This window comes from Pteronotus mesoamericanus, unplaced genomic scaffold (assembly GCF_021234165.1).
Source record: "Pteronotus mesoamericanus isolate MK-2021 breed Mesoamerican mustached bat unplaced genomic scaffold, CSHL_Meso_final contig_170, whole genome shotgun sequence".
Lineage (NCBI taxonomy): Eukaryota > Metazoa > Chordata > Mammalia > Chiroptera > Mormoopidae > Pteronotus > Pteronotus mesoamericanus.
Window position 1 is genome coordinate 57,576 of NW_026555069.1, and position 19,862 is coordinate 77,437.

The 19,862-nt window shown below is 45.0% G+C and overlaps 1 gene segment (V, D, J or C); it reads left to right on the plus strand.

Moving 5' to 3' along the window:
- The first annotated feature begins 9,054 nt into the window (after positions 1–9,054).
- LOC129064936 (immunoglobulin heavy variable 4-38-2-like) lies at positions 9,055–19,059 on the plus strand. The segment is given in 3 exon segments: positions 9,055–9,100; positions 9,184–9,497; positions 18,907–19,059. Coding segments are annotated over 3 exon segments (513 nt in total).
- The last annotated feature ends 803 nt before the right edge of the window (positions 19,060–19,862 follow it).

A 19,862-nucleotide genomic window follows, 5' to 3' on the forward strand; every position in this document is an offset into this window, starting at 1 on the left:
GGCCTCTTGAGCAGCTTCCCTGATGGAAGAAGCTTCACTGACCTGGGGGAAGGGGGGCGAAAGTAAGGACAGAATGTGTCTAACACTTCTGTCAGCTGCAGAGTCTGAGCTAAACTCTGGGTAGCAGGTCTTACCCTGTATGCCCTATGCCCTGGAGCTGGACTGAAACACAGGCTCAAGCTGCTCTGCCACATGCAGACACAGGGGCCTCAGCCAGGGCAAGGGAAGATTGTTCTTTTCTTTGTATTATTTTTACATGAAATTGTACATCAAATTTCCATATGAAATTTTGCTTATTCAATGTGGAAAGGATGTTTATACTTCATGCGTTACTTTTTACTTTGGTAGAAGTTTCGGTGAATGTTAATCTGTTTAATATTTAATCATTTATGAAATCAAAATGGTGTTATCCCTCACCCAGTACAGCATTAACTCTTAAACATAGAGAGACGTGTTGTCCATTGGCATGATTCTGAGTAGACTCATAACCCATCTGCTTTTCCATACCTGACCTACACCATTGAGTCAGCATGAAAAAAATCTCCTCAGGGCACAAAAGGACAGTGGTCTCAGTCTCTCTCTTCTTAGAATAGAGTTTGTGACATGCAAATGTCTGTCTCAGCTGCAGGTTAAATTCTCCCCTGGGCTGTGGGGGCTCACAACTCTCTCCACACATGGGGCTGAGACTCTGAGGAAGGCAGACGTGTGTGTAGAAGATGAGGCTGCTGGGTATCCTCCTGTGCCTTCTGACAGCCCCCCATGGTGAGTGTCTCAGAAGTCAAACATGGGTCAATGGGTTGGTGTTGACTGCACATGACTGACAAGGAATGATGTTCTTTGTTTCCATGTGTCTAGTCCCAGGTGCAGCTTCAGGAGTCGGGCCCTGGGCTGGTAAAGCCCTCGCAGACCCTCTCCCTCACCTGCACTGTCTCTAGTGACTCTATCAACAGTGGTAATGCATGGAGCTGGGCTCACCAGCCCCCAGGGAAGGGGCTGGAGTGGATCGGGAACACAGATTATAGTGGAAGCACTTACTACAGCCCGTCCCTCAAGAGCCGAACTTCCATCTCCAGAGACACGTCCAAGAACCAGTTCTCCCTGCAGCTGAGCTCTGTGAGGACCGAGGACACAGCTGTGTATTATTGTTGAAGAGGCACAGTGAGGGGGAGTCAGGAGGAGCCTTGATACAAACCTCCCTGCAGGAAAGAGGAAGGCTGGGATGCACACTGCACTCAGGACACCAGAGGAAACAGTGGAAACCTACACTGACACTGGTCCACAGACTCTGACAGGCCAGGACCAAATTTTGGCTCCACTGTTCCTACATCAACATCTGCTTCTCTTCCTGTGGAGACCCTAGTTCAGTGTCCACACTGTTAATACCCTTGAGGCTTCAGGCAGTATACTCTAATAAGGGCGACCTGTATAGTGTGTGTCAAAGAGACACTGCACCGCCAAATCAGGGCTGGATTAACTACACTGTGTGGACAAATGTATCCTGGGTGTGAACCTCCCTATGAGAAGCCAGGACTTCTTGTCATTGATTCTATAGGTCCTTGCTGCTAGTTGAACAGGAAACCATATGGGTGGGCCCTGTCTAATCCTTACATCAATCATGTTTGCTTTTGTTCTGTTCTCACATTAGACCCCTCAAGTTTTGGGTGAGAGTGAGGATCCTGCCCATATGCTAGGAACTGGGGAGTAGGAGGACCTGGGGTCTTTACCATGAAAATTATCACTGTGTTTGTGTGTGTGTGTGTGCACGCGCGCACATGATTTATTGAGCAGTAGAAGTGCATTCGCATTAGTGTCATGTGCAGGGATACTTACATGGGACCTGCAAGCAGATGATCCTGACACATCATTGTCTCTCAAAGCTGCTGAGAACTTCTGGAAAACAGACACTGAGAATCCCATGCTCTGTCAGCCCAGATAAGACCCTCCCTTGCAGAGCTGGTGTTTGGTAGCAGGTGACATGTAGAACTGATGATCTCTAGGCCCCCGCTTTAGAAGTAGGTGGAGAAGGAACTGGGAAGGCATTTCCCCTGAAGATTTCAGTCTTTTTTTCCATAAAAAATGAATCTAAAAGAAGGGTGGGCATAGTGTGACTCAAAATATTTACCTTAATAACTGAATGGAGTTAATGTAGATAATGGAGATCTTAATATCTACCTAAAGTTCTATGTTTAGCAAACATAGTATGACAAGGAAACCACAGTCAGTGCCAGTGTTTCTGCAGCTTCTTTATATCTGAATGTTAAGGAGCTGGAGACTCTGATCCAAAAATAAAACTGACAGGTAATAAACCCCAGAACTCTCCAGATGTGTCTCTGTCCCTCAAAGGTGAGTTCTCAATGAAGAGTATGCCCTGTGGGGGGTTTGTTCTCCTGTGGGAGGAGGTCTGTCTGCACAGAGGTCAGGGGCCTGGCAGGGGACAAATACCAGATAACACTGACTCAAACCTGGACCCTGATCATCCCATTGATCATGCTCACTCTGTCATCTATGCTCTCCCACACAGAATCAGGTAGGGAGTACTTTACTTCATGACTTGCAAATGAGAAGAGGTAAAGTAGGCTAAATATGGGTCTTCCTGTGCCCTGACAGCATCACCCACCGCCACCCTCCCCTACAGAGTCCTGAAGGCACAGCCCCTCAAAATGGAGTAGTGCTGGACAGCCCTGTAGCTGGTGGCAGAGGCTACAGGTAACAGGATCCTTTGCTCTTGGGTTGAGGAGGGAACCAAGGGAAATCAAGGGGAATTTCCAACCACTCCTGCCTCTGCTCCATTCGTGTACACTCCCAGGTGCAGCAGGTGCCATCTAGGGCTGAGGGAAGGAATGCTGGTGTCTCAGTGAAGGTCACATACAAGCGTTCATGATACACATCCACAAGTTATGCTGTGTGAGAGGCCCCAGGACAGGGTCTGCAATTTATGGGCTGGATCTACACAAATACTGCTAAATGCATAGAGGTCACAGCTTCTCAGAATGAGATTCCATCCTGATGGACACCCTAGTCACCATCTCCATTCTGCAGGTAAATGTTTTGGTGTCCTCAGACACAGTTGTGTATTACTGTGCAAGAGGCTCATTCTGATGACCCACTTCCTGGGTGGGTCACAAAGCCTAGGAAGTTGGATAGTTACACTGGGCTGAGGAAGTGATGGTCCCCCCTGACCTCCTTAATCACAATCACAGAACTGAGATCAGGACTGATGCTGTCAGGGGCACATCGGAAATCCAGGGAAAAGTTTCCTGAGATCAGATGCACTGCAAGGAAGCGGCACGCAACATGCTCCTGCAAGGATCCCTGTTATTTACTGTGATTTGTACGCAGGCCGAAGTGGGAGCTTCATTGTTCTTTAAATGAGGGATGCTTCATGGAGGTATCATCTGGGAATCGTGGACCAGTTCAGGTTTTGGAAATTTGGACTCTAGTGACTCCCAAGAAAGGCCTAAGATGTCCCTTATGTCTACACAATGGAAGTGAGGTCAGTAAAGTTTAAGTATGTGGATGTCAAAGATGAAATTCTGTGTCCTTTTCTTTGTCCAATTATCAGAGAGATGCCATTCTGGCATCAAGGTCAAGGGTGCTCAGGTGTTCCAGGTTCCAGTACTGTCTATGACATCACAGAGTTCTTTAATTCCTTGCCCAGTGAGAGGTCCTAAGGGGTGTCATCCTCTGAGAGCAGAGCTCCACATGCCACGTGTCTCTATCTCTGGCCTAGAACTAATGGTCATCACACAGGAGGGAACAGGGCAGGGACGTCCTTAACAAAGGGTGACCATACCCTACCCATTTGGTGTTCCTATGACAACAGAATCATTTAAGGCAGACCAGGGGCTGCAATATGCACACATTTATTCCCATAGAATCTACCAGTTGGAGTTTGAAAGCCATTCAGTGGACAGAGGTGAAGATGGTGGCAGGGTGACCCTGACTCCGGAGGCCCCAGGTCAGCACTGTGACATGAACGCATGTGTCTCCCTTCTATGTGTGTGTTTAATCCCTTATCCCCAAAGAGAACAGTATTAAAAAGTGGGGCTTTGGTCGATGATTGGGTCAACAGTGTGCCCTGTAAATGAGCTACTACCTTACTCAGTGAGCTCAGAGATTTTGCTGACCCTTCTGCCATGGCTGGAGTGAGCTGGAATTGTCAGATATGATGCATGAAGAGGGGCCTCACCAGAAGTGAGAGACACCATGAACTATAATCAAAAGGAGGCCAGGCTGTCTGACACTCAAAAGCCAAGACTCCAGGGTCAGGTGCTGAGGTGAAATAGATTGGTTTCATTCATGTGCTGTCACCCAGGAAGATGAAGTACTCTCATCTGAAAACCATGAGCATCTCTCACTGCAGGTACACTTTTCATAGGGAGTTAGAGAGACAAAAAAAATAAAAAGAGACTGTGGACATGCAGGCAGGGTCTTGGCTGTCCCAACATGGAACGTCACTGTCATCATTCTAGAACTGATTTGGTGCCAGTTAAATGTCTGCATTGTGCTGTCTGCATCAGCCATATCTTCGGTCAAGGTTATTTATTATACAGCAGGGCTGGAATTGGGAGCCCTTGCTATATAGTTGCAAAGCACTGTCATTAGGTGAGTTAGTATAAGTTGCTTAGTGCATCTTAACTTAATTCTATTTCATGGGAAGTGATAACAGTAGTTTTTAGTCTATGTTACAATTCCACACTGTCAATTCTCCTCCATATCTTTGGAGCTGCTGATAGCCTTTGAAGCTCCTGAAGGAATGAGAAACCTGTGACTGTTGGAAAACAAAGTCTTGAGATTTAAAAGCCGATGTATTTTCTGAAGGTCACTATAGATCAGATACTACTTTTATGGCATGGGAAGAACAAGTTATAGAGAGATCAGTGAAACAATTTAGACAAGCATTATAAACAGAAGAATGGTTAAAACTACATTAAAGTTTTTCATTTGGACCTGGATCCCTGAGGTATCCCTGAAAATACCCATAGACCAATGTGGAGTTCACATAAACAGAGGAATATGGTGATCTAATGATTGTTGATGCCAGGTAGCCAGTGCATGGTTTTGGAGATGCAGGTTTCCATCTGAGATGAGGGGGTTAATGTAAGAACAACTAGAGGGGTTGATGGTTATGTAAATCCTGCTGGTTCTGCTGGAATGTAGTCTAAGGCATTTTGATTATCCAAGACAACTTCAGCGAGAGACTCAAGTTGTTTTGTTTTGTTTTGTTTTTCTTTTTTAATATTAGCATGTTAGGTGTCAGTTTTTATAGTCTATGGTGATACAATTCTTGGGGATATTCTGAACTACAGGCTGATGTAAAGCTGCTCTGCACCAGAGTCCTAGAGTCCATCCAAAGAAATATTCATTCTCTGGGATTTCCCTGTGAGATCTCATGGCCACTTGGTTGAACATTAACTGGTTGCACTGGAGTGTCATCTGCCTAAAAGTAATTTAATTACTTGCTTGTGGGATTCAGGAGGGACCTTGTCACCTCTGAACATGTTACAACCATCTGGAGTTGGAGTATGTGTGGCAGTGAGACCTGAGAGAAAACTGCTGCCTTTAGAGTAATGTGTTCCTTGGTAGACAATTTACAGAACAAGCCCAGTTCTAGCAGAGGGAGGGCACATTCAGGCACATAGTTGAAAGCTCTGTGATAACTTTAAATGTCTGACATGGCATTTTAATGGCTTGAGATAGGCTTTCTGCTGCATTTTTCTCATTACCCTATGACCAAGTCTGCTGTTATGATAATTTGGTGTTTGATAGGGAATATGTGTGTCCCAAGTGTATCTGAGGCTCCTGTGGAGAAACACTGATGGGTTGTGAGATGAGTAGAGGATCTCCTGGCATCCTCCTGCACCTCAGAGCTGTATCCTTGGACTGACTCTGACATTCACTTTCTCTTCCATTTCCTTTGAACCCCCTTTCTACCACGTTATCTTATTTCCACAGAGCCACAAGGCAGGGGCAGGATGGGTTCCCCTGTCCCAGAGACTCCAGGCAGAATTCCATGTTACTTGGAGGAGGACCAGGTTCCTGTCCAATGAAGGGCCACACCGGCCCTCCAAGTGTTTCACATGCTGGGTCCTTCTCTCCCATCGTTACTCATCTGGATGATTCCAGGATGGATGGAGATCATGACAGAGGACCATGAGCTCACTATAGAAATTACTACAATTTGTCCAAATTCAGCCCAGCCTCTTGTTACATGTGTTTCTTGTCCATTTCGGTGATCACCAGTTGACTCCTTTCACCTGTGTTTGTTTTCTGCCTTCCCTGTGCTGTATCATTGCCTTCCTGGTCAGGAAAAAAGCTAAAACACCTGTTTACAAGAAACTGAGTACTTGTGAATATCATTCAGAAGGAATAAGACACTGAATAGCAAGATGTGCTCCATCCTCAACACAAAATGTCATCTGCCTGAAGAGAAGAAATAGTTTTCAGTTGCAAGAACACAGATGAACCTTAGAGACACAATGTGCAGGGAAATGTGTCCCTCTCAGGATCACAGTGGCTGTTTGCATCCATGTCTGTGAGAAGCTGGAGTGGTCAAGGGTGTGGGGACAGATGCAGAATGTGGTGTATGGGGTTGGGGCAGGAAGTGGGAGTCACTATTTAATGGCAGTAAATCAGATGAGTAAGAGCATTTCTGGATCTGGATGATGATGACGGTTGCCCAAAGGTATGGATGGACTTAATGTCACTGTGTCCATTTAACATGGATTCTCACAGTGAATGTTAGTTACTGTATGATAAACCACAGATGTCACACCAGCACTAATGAGGGGTGTGCACAGGTGTCCCAGGAGCAGTGGTGCCTCCTGACCCTGCAGGGCAGGAATGGGGTCAGGGATCCAAGCAGGGGGGGCATGGAAGGTCATTTTGAGGAGCTCACTTGTGGGAAAGAACCTCAGAAGGTGTGAGACTTTCCCCTGGGTGTTTTCAGGAAAATGGAATCTGGGGAGAGGGGGAGCCTCACTCAGAATTAATGCCATGGGGGTTCAGAGAAGAGTACGTGGTGGAAGTATAGGGACAAGGACAGTGGGCAAGTCAATGCGTTAGATGGTAAAGAGCACTACATGTATCCAAGTGTCTCTTCAGGGGAGATGCAGTGTGGGTGGCATGTAATTGGGGCCCAGCACCCTCTTTCTCATGGTGATAGCAGGGTGGTGGGGGAGACACAAGACTGACTATGGTACTCACCCCACACAGGACATTGAGTCATGGAATGGAACCTTCCTTCTCTGGAAACACTTTGTTCCATGAATTTTCATATTATCTCATTCTGCATGCAGGTACCCAATCTTTCCCTCTGCTCTCACCTGGCTTGTTAATGATAAAAATGACAAGACCTTCAACAGGCTCCACTTATCTGTGGTCATGGTCACTAAAGCTCCTTGAGAACTGAGACATGGAGACACCCAAGTGATCACCTGAAATGCATCTCTGGACAGCTTCACAAGGACATGTGAGGGAAGGGATGCCATGTCCAGGCTGAGGTCCCTCCGGGGCAGGTGATGATGCATGTCACTGGGCTGGCTTGGGATATATATGTGGTTGAATGTCCCTCTTCCATGTTGGGGTCAGGGGCAGGAGTGGGTACAGAGCACAGGCGTCACCTGGAGCAATGGTGTGCTGCTCACTGAATAGTTGTTCTTATTGTTTTTCTCCATCAGTATTCACCTTGTTTTCCTTCATGCTGGTCCTAATTAGCCTGTGCTCAGGGCTCCTCACTGGTGTCCCATGGCACCTGCAAGAGAATGGGGACATCTCTGTAACATCCCTCAACTCAGTCCCATGTGGGTGCCACCAACCCTCGGTCTCAGCTCTCTTGTCAACAAAGGACTTATCTTCTGAGACATTTGTCAACTAAGAAAATCTCATGTCTGGTCCATGGGTGTCCTCAGTCTGTCAGATGTGCTGCAATCCTAGCTGTGCACTATTACATGATGGGCACTGCAGTGGGAAGTTTCTGTGGGTGGAGGGTGTGTGAGACTCAGGCCAGAAAACATGATTTTAAGCCTTTACCAAGCTGTTGAGTCCCACCATGTGTTTCACTTCACTTAAAGTGATTTAGTAAAAGGCACAGCTAGTTTGCACTTCGGTTTCCCTCCATGTGTCCCTGTGACCTTCATGATAATTCTTCCCAGGACATCAATCTCCAGGTCTCTGCCAAAGGCTGTCAGGTCAACATGAGGATGCCAGGCTCCAAACTGACCCTCTCTCACCAGGAAACAGGTCCCATCCTCTTCACACATCCCAGGATACCTGCTGGCCCAGAGTCAGAGCCTGTGTGTCTCTGGGAGAAGGTGTCTAGGAACATGGGAGGGCTCCTGAGAGGCTCATCTGTGGGAAGTGGCTGCACTGTCCTGGGGGAACTGAGTTAAAATAAAGGACACAGGATGTGTAATACTTGTATTTGCTGCAGGGTCTGAGCAGGACTCTGGGCAACAGGTTCTGTCCTGCGTGGTCCATTCCCTGGAGCTGAACTTGGACAGAGGCTGCGCTTTCTCTACCACCTGCAGGCACAGGGGCATCAAGCAGAACAAGAGATAGACTGTCCTTTACATTCAAATGTTTATACATGAAAATTTACATCAAGTTCTTTTTCATATGAACTGATGACTATCCCATCTAGAAAGTGTTTCTACTCCCTGTATTTCCTTGGACTTGGGCAGATATTTGGACATAATGTTAATTTTTTAAAGATTCACTTGAATAGTCTATGAAATTAAAATAATATGATCTTTCATCCAGTCCAGTTTTAACTGTTAAACACTGAAAGAAAGGCTGCCAAATGGCCTGATTCGAACTTGGCACATCCCTCAGCTACACTCCAATTCCTGACTTACACCATCGAGTCAAACAGACAAAATGTGCTCAGGGCACAGAAGAAAAGGGACCTCAGTCTCTCCCCACTTATTAGAATAGAATCCAGCACGTGCAAATTTGTTTTTCATCTCCCAGTTAAATCCTCCCCTGGGCTGTTGGGGCTCACAGTTCCCTCCTCACACAAGGCTGAGTCTCTGAGGAAAACAGACCTGTATGTAGATGAGAAAGTTGGGTCTCCTCCTGTGCCTGCTGACAGCACCCCAAGGTGAGTATCTCAGAAGTCAGACAGGGGTCTATAGGATAATGGTGACTGCACGTGACTGACTGACCTGATGTTTTTGTCCCCAGGTGTCTGGTCCCAGGTGCAGCTAAAGGAGTCAGGTCCCGGAACGCTGAAGCCCTCACAGACCCTCTCCCTCACTTACACCATCTCCGGAGCCTCTAACATATTCAGTTATGGTGACTGGGGCTGGATCTGCCAACTTCCAGGGAAAGTGCTGGAGTGGATGGGGAGAATAGATTGTGATGGAAGCACTTACTACAGCCTGTCCCTCAAGAGCCGAGCCTCTATCTCCAGAGACACCTCCGAGAACCAGTTCTCTCTTCAGCTCAACTCCGTGACCACCAAGGACTCAGCTGTTTATTACTGTGTAGGAGGCACAGTGAGGGGAAGTCAGCAAGATCCCAGGCAAAGACCCCTGCAGGAAACAGGAAAACTGGGTTGCAGTGGGATTTCAAGACACCAGAGGAAGCAGTGGAACACTACATTGTTATGGTCCATAGACTCTAACATTCCAGGATCCACTTTCTGACTCCACTATTCTTGCATCTGCACCTGCTTCTCTTAAGGGGAGACACTGGTCCTGTGTCCACTGTGTTAATACCCTCGATGCTGCAGGCAGTGCACTCTGAGAATGGGGAGCTGTACTCTATAGGTCAGAAAGACTCTATACCCAAAAAATAAGTAAATAAATAAATAAATAAATAAATAAATAAATAAATAAAAAAAAGAAAAAAGGTCACTATTTACTACACTGAGTGGACAAATTAACCACAGGTCTGAACCTCCTCAGGACAAGACAGGACTTTCTAACCATGGCCTCTGCAGATTCCAGAGGCCAAACAAACAAGAAACCACAAGGGTGAACACTCCCCAGTCTTCACATCAATACTGTTTGCTTTTGTTTCATCATCACAGTAGGTCACTCATTTGTCTGGGTGAGAGTGGGGATCCTGCCCATGTGTTAGAATTGGGGAGAAGAGGGAACTGGGTTTATTAATATGAAAATTATCATTTTGTAGTGTGTGTGTGTGTGTGTGTGTGTGTGTGTGTGTGTGTGTGTGTGTGTGTGTGTGTTTAATTCATTGTGCAGTAGAAGTGTATTGGCATCAGGGCCACGTGCAGGGATACTCATATGGGACCTAGAAGCTGATGAACCTCAGGACATCAGTATCTCTCAAGGCCACTGGTATCTTCTGGATTCAGGTATGTCAGCTGAGCCAGTGGATTTGGCAGCTCCAGCAAAGGGGCTCTGTAGTGCCTTGGGTTGGGGCTCCCTGCACAGTCACTGGGATATACTAAGGCCAAAACTCCTTATCCTCAGTTGTGTAAACGCATGTTGTCCCTGAGGGAGCATCCTGAAGTCAGGACACAGTTCTTACTTCTGGACTCCAGACCCTGAGAAGTCCATGCCCTGTCAGCCCAGATAGAACCCTCCCTTGCAGGACAGAGGTTGGGCAGGAGGTGGCATGCAGGGCCCATGACCTCAGGGCAGCTGCTTCAGGGACAGGTGGAGAGGGAGATGGGGAGGCATATCCTTTGAAGTTCTGTGTCTTCCTCTTTTCATTAAAACACCTACAATTAGGGTTGGACAGGGTGTGACTCTAAATATACATCTCTATCAGAGCATTTGCCAAACTAAATAAAAGAAGGGAAAACGATCAGTGATGGCATTTCTATGGCTTCTTTATATGTGAATGTTAAGTAGTTGGAGGACCTGATCCCTGAAAAAAACCTACAGGTATTAAAGCTCAGAAGTGGTCCTTTAAGGTGACCTTGGTGTCAGGCCAGGGTGAGTTCTCAAGGAGGAGCTTGTCCTGTGGAGGATTGGTCTTCTGTAAGAGGACCTTTGAGTGCACAGAGCTCAGGGTCCTGGCACAGGACACATATCAGATAACATTGATTCAGATTTGAACCCTGATCATCCCATTGATCATGTACCTTGTGTGCTCTACATTTTCCCTGATGGACTTAGATAATCAGATACAGAGTACTTTTCCTCATGACTATGAGAATGGGAAGAGGTCGGCTAGGTTAAATATGGTTCTGCCTGTGCCGTGAGAGCATCACCCAGAGCCACCACTTCCCCTATAGAAGTCCTGAAGGCAGAGCCCCTCACCATGGACTATTGCTTCAGAGTCCTCCTCCTGGTAGCAGTGGCTTCATTTAAGAGATCCCTTTGCCCTGGGTTGAGGAGAAGACCAGGAACAGTCAAGGGGGCTTTCCATACACCCTACCTCCTCTCCACAGCTGCCCACTCCCAGGTACATCTAGTGCAGTTGGAGGCTGAGGGGAGGAATCCTGGGGCCTCACTGAAGGTCTCCTACAAGGCTTCTGTATACATCTACACAAGTTGTGTTCTCTGGCAGTCTCCTGGAGTGGGCCTGAAATATATGGGAAGGATGAACACAAACACTAGAAAACCTATGTTGCCCAGGGCTATTCAGAATTACATTCATCTTCATTGACATCCCTGTTACCTATCTCCAAACTAATGGTCTTGTGTCTTAGGACTCAATCGTGTATTACTGTGCAAGAGACTCAGTGTGATGATCCACTTCGTGAGGGTGTCACACAACCCGGGATGAACTGGGATATTTGTACTTAGCTCAGGAGATGACAGAGTGATGGTCCCCCGACTTTCTCACTCACAGTCACAGAACAGAGACCAGGAATGATGTTGTCATGGGCACATCAGAAATCCAGGGACACGTTTCAAGAGACCAGATGCACTGCAAGGAAGGGAAAGGCACGATGTTCCTGGAAATATCCCTGTCATTTGCTGTGATTTCTGCAAGGGGCACATTGGGAGTCTCCTTGTCCTCAGAATGAGGGATGTTCATGGAGGCATCATCTGGGAATGTTGGGCAGGTTCAGGATTTGTGGTTCAGACTCTAGTGAGTGCCCAGAAAGACTTAAGACATCCTATATGCTTGAACAATAGAAGGGAACTCTGTGAAGTCTAAGCACAAGGTTGTCAAGAATGAGTTTCTATGTCTTTGTCTCTGGCCAATCATCAGAGAGATGACATTCTGGCAGCAAAGTCAAGAGCTGACAGGTGTTCCAGGTTCCAGCACAGTCTATGACATCAAAACATTCTTTCAATCCTCACTCAGAGATGAGACTCGGAGTCTCATCATCTGAGAGCAGAACCCCACATGTGTTAATCTTCCCTGGGCGAGACTAATGGTCATCCCATAGGAGGGAGCTGGGATTTCTCCGGGGAGGTCTCATGCTATTTACATGAACATAAATTGATTGCCCTGGAGTGTCATCTGCAAGAACTGTTCTAATTACTTGCTTGTCATTCTCAGGAGGGAGCTGGTCTTCTCTGGGTTCCCCTGGAAAGGTTACAACCAACTGGAGTTGAAGTGCATATGGCAGTGAGACCTGAGAGAAAGATGCTGCCTTTAGGGGAACATGCCACTTGGTAGGCAGTTTAAAAATCAAGCCAAGTTCCAGAACAGGGATGGCTCATTCAGGCAAGTAGAGAAAGCTCTGTGATGACTTTAAATCTCTGACATGGCATCTTAACGGCTTGAGATAGGCTTTGCGTGGCATGTGTCTCATTACCCCATGACCAAGTCTGTTTTTATAGACAATGCAGTGGTTGATAGGAAATACTTGTGTCCCGAGTGTTTCTGAGGTTCCTGTGGAGAAATACTGATGGGTTGTGGGATGTGCAGAGGAGCCCCGGGCAGCCTCCCTCATTATCTGACTCTCCGGTCCTGCTCAACCTCTGACAATGTGCCTTTTCATATTCATATCTTTTTTTTGTATCCCTGCTGCTAGGCACCTGAGCATTCTCGCATGGAGAAATTCTGCACCTATCCTTTTTTTCTTGCTTTCATTTTGAGTAGGTCCTGCACAAGAGTTTTGTTCTCACTCCTTCTGGGGCAAAGTGTGTTAGACGTCTTCAGCAACTGCTTCCAGCTCTAGAGGGCTGTTATTTTCAATCAGAGCCAAGAAATCCTTTCTCTAGGTTGAAGGGGAGATGAGGCCTGGGCATGGAAGAGTGTTGTAATGGTGTCTGGGGCTGGTATTCCCTGATTAAGAGTAAGGCTTGTAACCTGGAGGACTCAGATTGTAGTATTAATATCAATATAAGAGAATAATGAGTCAGAAAGGTTTAGGATGCAGTTCTGTTCATAAGTTAAAAAATAAAGCATTGGGGACATTTCACTGAAGTAGAGTTTAATGTCTATAACTGTGTAGTACTGAGTCTAATGAAACATAATTTCTCTATGTAGAATCACCCTCATTTTTATCCAAAAACCTAAGACTAATTCATTTACTGCATCAAATTCAGTTTTCATTAAGTCAGGCTACTGGCATAAACATAAGAGGAAAAAAATAATTGATTGTGTAGGCTCTGTTTAATATGCTACGCTGAAATCTTGTAAGGAAATGCAAGATGGAGCTTTAATTACTCCATGTGGAACAGAGGCCAATACACTTGTTTGCTATTAGACTTTACCTAAAATAACTATTACTTGGGGGCCAGTTCATTAAGTTCTTCAGGTCTGCCCAAAGGTTGGTTCTCCCTTGCAACCTCTAAGGAAACCAGCATCCGCAGCTTGTCTGGGATGACTTCCATGAACATTCTGAATAAGCCAGTTACCAGGCTGTGTCTCAACTCCAGAGAGATCCAACTTGGCTACAAATATAAATACCTAGATATTGTCTATTACAGTATAATTTACCAAAATGATTAAATAAAAAGCAAGTTTTTTTCTATATGAAAATCAAAAATATTAAAAATTAGCAATATTTGCATCAATAGTACCTACACTACAGTAATCCTTGATTAATTCTATTCCATAACCCATTTTTTAAAATACTAAAACAGGTTTAGTTTCAACACATAGGAAAGGATCAATTAAAATAACATCATTGCCACAATCAGGCTATTGAGTATTAAAAATATTGGTAATATCAAGTAGTGTCAACTTTGAAAGGAACTGGGAATTCATAGAAACTTTTTTCTTCATCTTAAGGCAGTCCTTCTTGCAGATTTTGCAGGGCTGGTTTGGTGGAGGTGTATTCTTTTAGCCTACCTTTCTCTGGGAAACTCCTTATTTTACCTTGCATTTTAACTGAGAGCCTTGCTGCTGGGTAGAGTACTCTTGGTTGCAGGCTTTTGATTTTCCTTACTTGGGATATTTCTTGCCATTCCCTTCAGGCTTGTAGTGTTTCTGCTGAGAAGCCAGATGTGAGCCGTATCAGGGTACCCTTACATGTTATTATTGCTTTCTCCCTTGCTTGTTTTAGGATTCTCTATTTGTCTTTGATATTTGCCATTTTAATGATGATGTGTCTTGGAGTGGGCCTCTTTGGGTTCCTCTTGAATGGGACCCTCGGTGCCTCCTGAACTTGTGTGACTTTTTCTCTCCTCCAATTAGGGAAATTTTCCATCATTACTTTTTCAAACAGGTTCTCTATCCTCTCCTCATCCTCTTCTTCTGGCAAACCTACTATACAGATATTATTACATTTCAGATTGTCCTGCATTTCCCTAAATGCCTCCTCATTCTTTCTGACTCTCTTTTCGTTTTCTTGCTTGTTCTGGGAGCTTTTTTCTACCTTATCCTCCAGCTCACTGATTCGGTCCTCAGCTGCATCTAGCCTGCTTTTGATTCGTTCTACTGTGTTTGCCCTTCAGAAATTGTATTCTTCATTTCTTCTACTCTCTTATTGATAGCTTCTATGTCCTCTTTCATGATGGTGTATTCTGTAGTAAGTTCCCTGTAGTTTTCCTGTAGTTTTTGGTATTTCTCTCTGAGATCACTGAGCTCACTGAGTTTCCTTAGAACTGTTGTTTTGAACTCAATAGCTGATAGTTTACTTGCCTCTATTGCTTTTAGTTCTCTTTCTGGGCATTCCTCCTTTCCCTTCAAGTGGGGTGTATTTCTTTGTCTTCCCATTATTTGTGAGACTCTTCTCTTTTGCTTCTGCATCTTAACTTGACCTGTCTTGATTTCCTGACTCTGTGGTGTGAACCTCTGTGGTTGGAGATGACTGTTTTACTTTCTGGATCTGCCTCTGATGATGTCAGATGTCATGCCTGGATGCCATGTGGCAGCTTGTTTGAGACTTCCAGGAATCTCCTGTGTGTGGCTGTCTCCATCAGCTGTTAATATATTCACTCTGCACTCAGTAGGCTGCCTTAGACAGCTCAGGGAAGAGCCGAGTCCCTCCTGGGTGCAGGGTTATTGGGTCCACTCAAGCTGCTGCAGTATGAGGGAGGAGTCCGCACTGGGATCTCGCCAACTACTCTCTCTGTTCTTTCACCAAAGTCTCCATCCCCAGTCTCTACTCAAGCATCTCTAACCCACTCTGCCCCTGTCTTTGCTGGATATCAGTGTAAATGGCTGCAAATACAAATTTATGTGTTGGCCCTTTAAATGACTCTTTTTGTCTCTAGCCACCTGTTTCTGGCAGAGAGCAACCCTGCCACTTTTCGCAGCTGGCTGTTGACTGTGTACTCTTTGGGCTCTGGTGCAGTGGGCTAGGGATCCCCAATGTTGGTTTAGACCCTGCTCTTCTCTGGGGGGTCCAACTGGACATTTCAATATCCTTCTGGTGCTGCCACCCATGGGTTGCCTGCCAGCCTTCTCAGGTCTGTACCACACTCCTTACCAAGTAGATTGCACTAAAACCGATTCTTCTGTCTCCGAGGTTGCAAGGCTCCTCTCTCACTCTTGCTCAGTTGTTTGGTCCAGGTGATTTCTCCACAATTTAGTTGTAATTCCAGGGTGGTCCTTGGAGGAGGTCAGTGTGACTTCCACTCACTGCTCTGCCATCTTGGTCTCCAATCACCCATTATTATATGTTAAGTGTATGCCAATATTTCTATATCTTCAAGTATTCCATTAAGTTCTAGTAATCTTTATCTCATTCCAAATCTGTGATCACAAAATTGATTCCCACCGAGACCTAAAGTGTTTAGAATATGTCATATCCTTTCCTTGGATCTTCTTGAGGATATAATATATTTGTAATGCCATCAAGATGAAATAATAACTGTCCCTAAGGAACAGAAAAGAAACTTGAAGTGACATGGTTTTAGAAATTATTATGTGAACAGAAACTTTCTTCTCCATAGCGACATTTCAAGATCTCTTAATATTACAAATGAAATTATATCAGTACTTTATAGAGTCTTGAAGATTTCCATATAATCTGTAAACATCCAGTTTAATGCTAAAATGTGTAGAAATGGAATGCAGTTTTTATTTATTTTTCTTTTTAAAAAAAGTCACACTTTTAAAAATGATTTAATTTACTTATTTTTCAAGTTATTTCTTTTTTAAATTTTTCAAATACCTTTGTCTCCATTTACTCACCACCACTTTCCCCTCCATCCCTACTGCCCCTACCACACTCAATCCTTCCCCACCTTGGCTTCTTCCAAGTGTCCTTCACACTGGTTCCTTGATCTGACCCTCCCCTTTCCCCTATTCACTACACTCCTCCCTCCCTCCATCCTTCCCATCCCCATTCATTTCCTCTTTCTTTCAAAGTAGCTGCTCATATTTTCTTTGCCTACTTGCTTCACTGATTGGGTTCCACTTATAGGCGAGATCATATTGTATTTGATTTTCACCACCTGACATTTTACGTAGCATAATGTTCTTCAATTCCATCCATGCTGTAGCGAAGGGTAGTAGCTATTTCTTTCTCCCTGTTGTGTAGTATTCCATTGTGTAAATATATGATGTTTGTTTGATCCACTCACTTTCTGATGGACACTTCGGTTGCTTCCAGCACTTGGCTATTGTAAATTGTGCTGCTATATACATTGGGGTGTATAGCTTATTTTGAATTAGCGTTTTGCGGTTCATAAGGTTACTCCCAGTAAGCGATTTGTGGAATCACTGGGTCAGAAGGCAGTTCCATCTTTAGCTTTCTGATGAATTTCCAAAGTGGCTGCGCCGGTCTGCATTCTCACCAACAGTGGAGTAGGGTTCCCTTTTATCCACAACCTCACCAGCACCCATTGTTTGTTGATTTATTTATGATGGCCATGCCTACTGTTGGGAAGTGGTATTTCATTGTAGCTTTAATTTGCAATTCTCTGATGGCTACTGAAGAAGAACATCCTTTCATATGTCTCTGGGTCCTGTGTATGTCATCCTTCGAGATGTGTCTGTTCAGGTTCATTGCCCATTTTTCATTTGAACTCTTTGTCTTCCAGAATTTGAATTGTATGAGTTCTTTCTATATTTTGGAGATCAAACCCCTGTCTGTGGTATCATTGCCAAATATATTTTTCCATACAGTTGATTCTTTTTTTTTTTTTTCATTTTGCAGAGGTTTCCTTTAGCCATTCAAAAGTTTATTACTGTGAAGAAATCTATTTCTTTACTTTTTCCTTCATGTCCATTAATGTAGTGGACATTTTAGTGAAAATATTGCTGTGTGGGATGTCCAAGAGTTTCCTGCCAATGTTTTCTCCTTGGACATTTATTTTGTCATGACATATTTATGGCTTTTATCCATCTTGAGTTTATTTTTCTGTTGGTGTCAGTTGGTGGTCAAAATTAATTTTTACATGTAGCTGTCCAGTGCCATTTGTTGTAGAGACTATTTTTATTCCATTTTATGCTTCTGCCTCCTCGGTCAAATATATAATTGACCGTAGAGACATGGGTTCATTCCTAGGCTCTCTCTTCTGTTCCATTGAGCTATGTGTCTGTTCTTATGCCAGTACCAGGCTCTTTTGATTACAGTGGCCTTGTAATATTGTTTGATGTCAGGGATTTTGATCCCTAGTACTTTGTTTTTCTTTTACAAAATTGCTACAGCTATTCAGGGTCAGTGATGGTTCCATAAAATTTTTGGAAATGTTCATTCTCCATCTGGGGAATACATCATTGGAATTTTAATAGGGATTGCGTTCAATCTATAATTTATTTTGGGGGTAGGAGAGACATTTTAGTGTTGCTAATTCTTCCAATCCATGAACACAGTATATACTACCCTTTATCTGTGTCCTCCCTAGTTTCTATCTGCAGCGTTGTATAGTTTTCTGCATATAGGTCTAAATGACACGTTTTTATGTCAGCTCCCTCCTACATGGCATAACATTGATGGTTCTCAATTAATGTCTTAATTTGATTGCTATCAAGTTCACCTGGTCTACAGAGGACTGAAGCATCATTGAGTGAGAAATATCCACCACAAAATTTGTAAACAACTTTGGATACATTTGATCAGTCACAGAACCTTCTCCATTTCTCCTGCAATCTTTTTTGCATTTTGAGATTTTGTTGCATTTTCATCTTCCTTGAAATTTCCATAATAAAGTGGATACAGAAAAGTTCACCAATTTTGATGTATTTTTGCAAGTGCTTGCTAATGTGACAGCTGTCACAACATAATTTAACACATTTATTTCAAATTATGTTAAAGGCAACTATGTACTACAGGAGTCATCTTACAGAGTAAAACAAACCTTTAGCTAATTGATATATCGATGACTAGATGAATATGTGAGGCTATTTCTGAGGACCCGTGTATACATGGATCCTGCTGGGTGGTGTCAGCCACTATCTGGCAAACCACATGTCCAACCTTCTGGAATCCTTTGTGGGGCTGGATATAATAAGCCAGGTCACCCACCTTCATCATACATCTCAGGTCCCTGTAAGTGCCCTTGGTCACCACGGAGAGAGGAACATCTTTGAGGAACTGAGGTAGGAACAGTCACAGGGGACAAAATGTTCATCCACCTGCATGACTCCCTGGTCAGCCTTACTCATCATCTCCAGATGTCGTGACCAAAACAGTATCCTGCTGCACATGTGGATGACGTGTCTCTGGCCACCAAAACCCAGGCTATAGGAGATCCAGTCTTACATCTTAAGGCCTTTGTCACCATGCAGCTCCTTTCTGGAATCGCCACCTTGGAGGAGATGGAGCGCTATCAGGGACGGCCTTGAGAATGTTGGACAGTGCCAGTGTCATGCAGAGCTAAAAGGTCAAGAGGGGCATCCTCATGGTGACTGAGTCTTCTGCTAGGCCCATGTCCTTGCTTGGGGACAACTGTCAGTGAGAATGGAGAAAAAGAGGATCCTCAGAGAAGCCAGGTCCCAACAATCATCCCTGGCCCCTTGTTGCCAAGGAGACAGTGAGGATACCTATGCCAGGGGAGCAGCTGAGGGGACAGTGACAGGGTGTGGCCAAGGGACTGGAAGTCAGCTGGGGGGTCAGTGTGAGCCCAGACACAAACCTCCCTGAGGGAGACAGGAGGGCTGGGCTGCAGGGGGTGCTCAGGACACCACGGGCACAAAGGACCACCAGGGACATCTATCTGTCTTTTGTAGAGAGAGCAGTGGGAAGGAGGAAAAGAGGGAGGGAAACATCCATATGGAAGAGGTTCCCTCTCGCTCGCCCCAACTGGAAGCTGTGTGTAAGCCCAGGCATGTGCCCTGACAGCTGACCTTATGGTTTACATGTTCGCATGAGCCACACCAGCCAGGGCTAAAATAGTTTTCTGTGGGAAACTCTTTAGGTACTGAAGGAGACTGGTTCTCCATATCTGCAGACACAAGCCTCCCATAGGAAGGCAAGAGGATGGGGCTGCAGAGTCTGCTCAGGGAAGTAGGGGACATCAGTGCCACTCAGGGTGGTTCATGAGCACATGGGACATCAAGGCCCCTAGGGGGCACTGAGAGCACCAATGACATTTGTGCCACCAAGGGGTTTTCAGAACACCAGGGGCAACAGTGCCAGCAGGGGATGC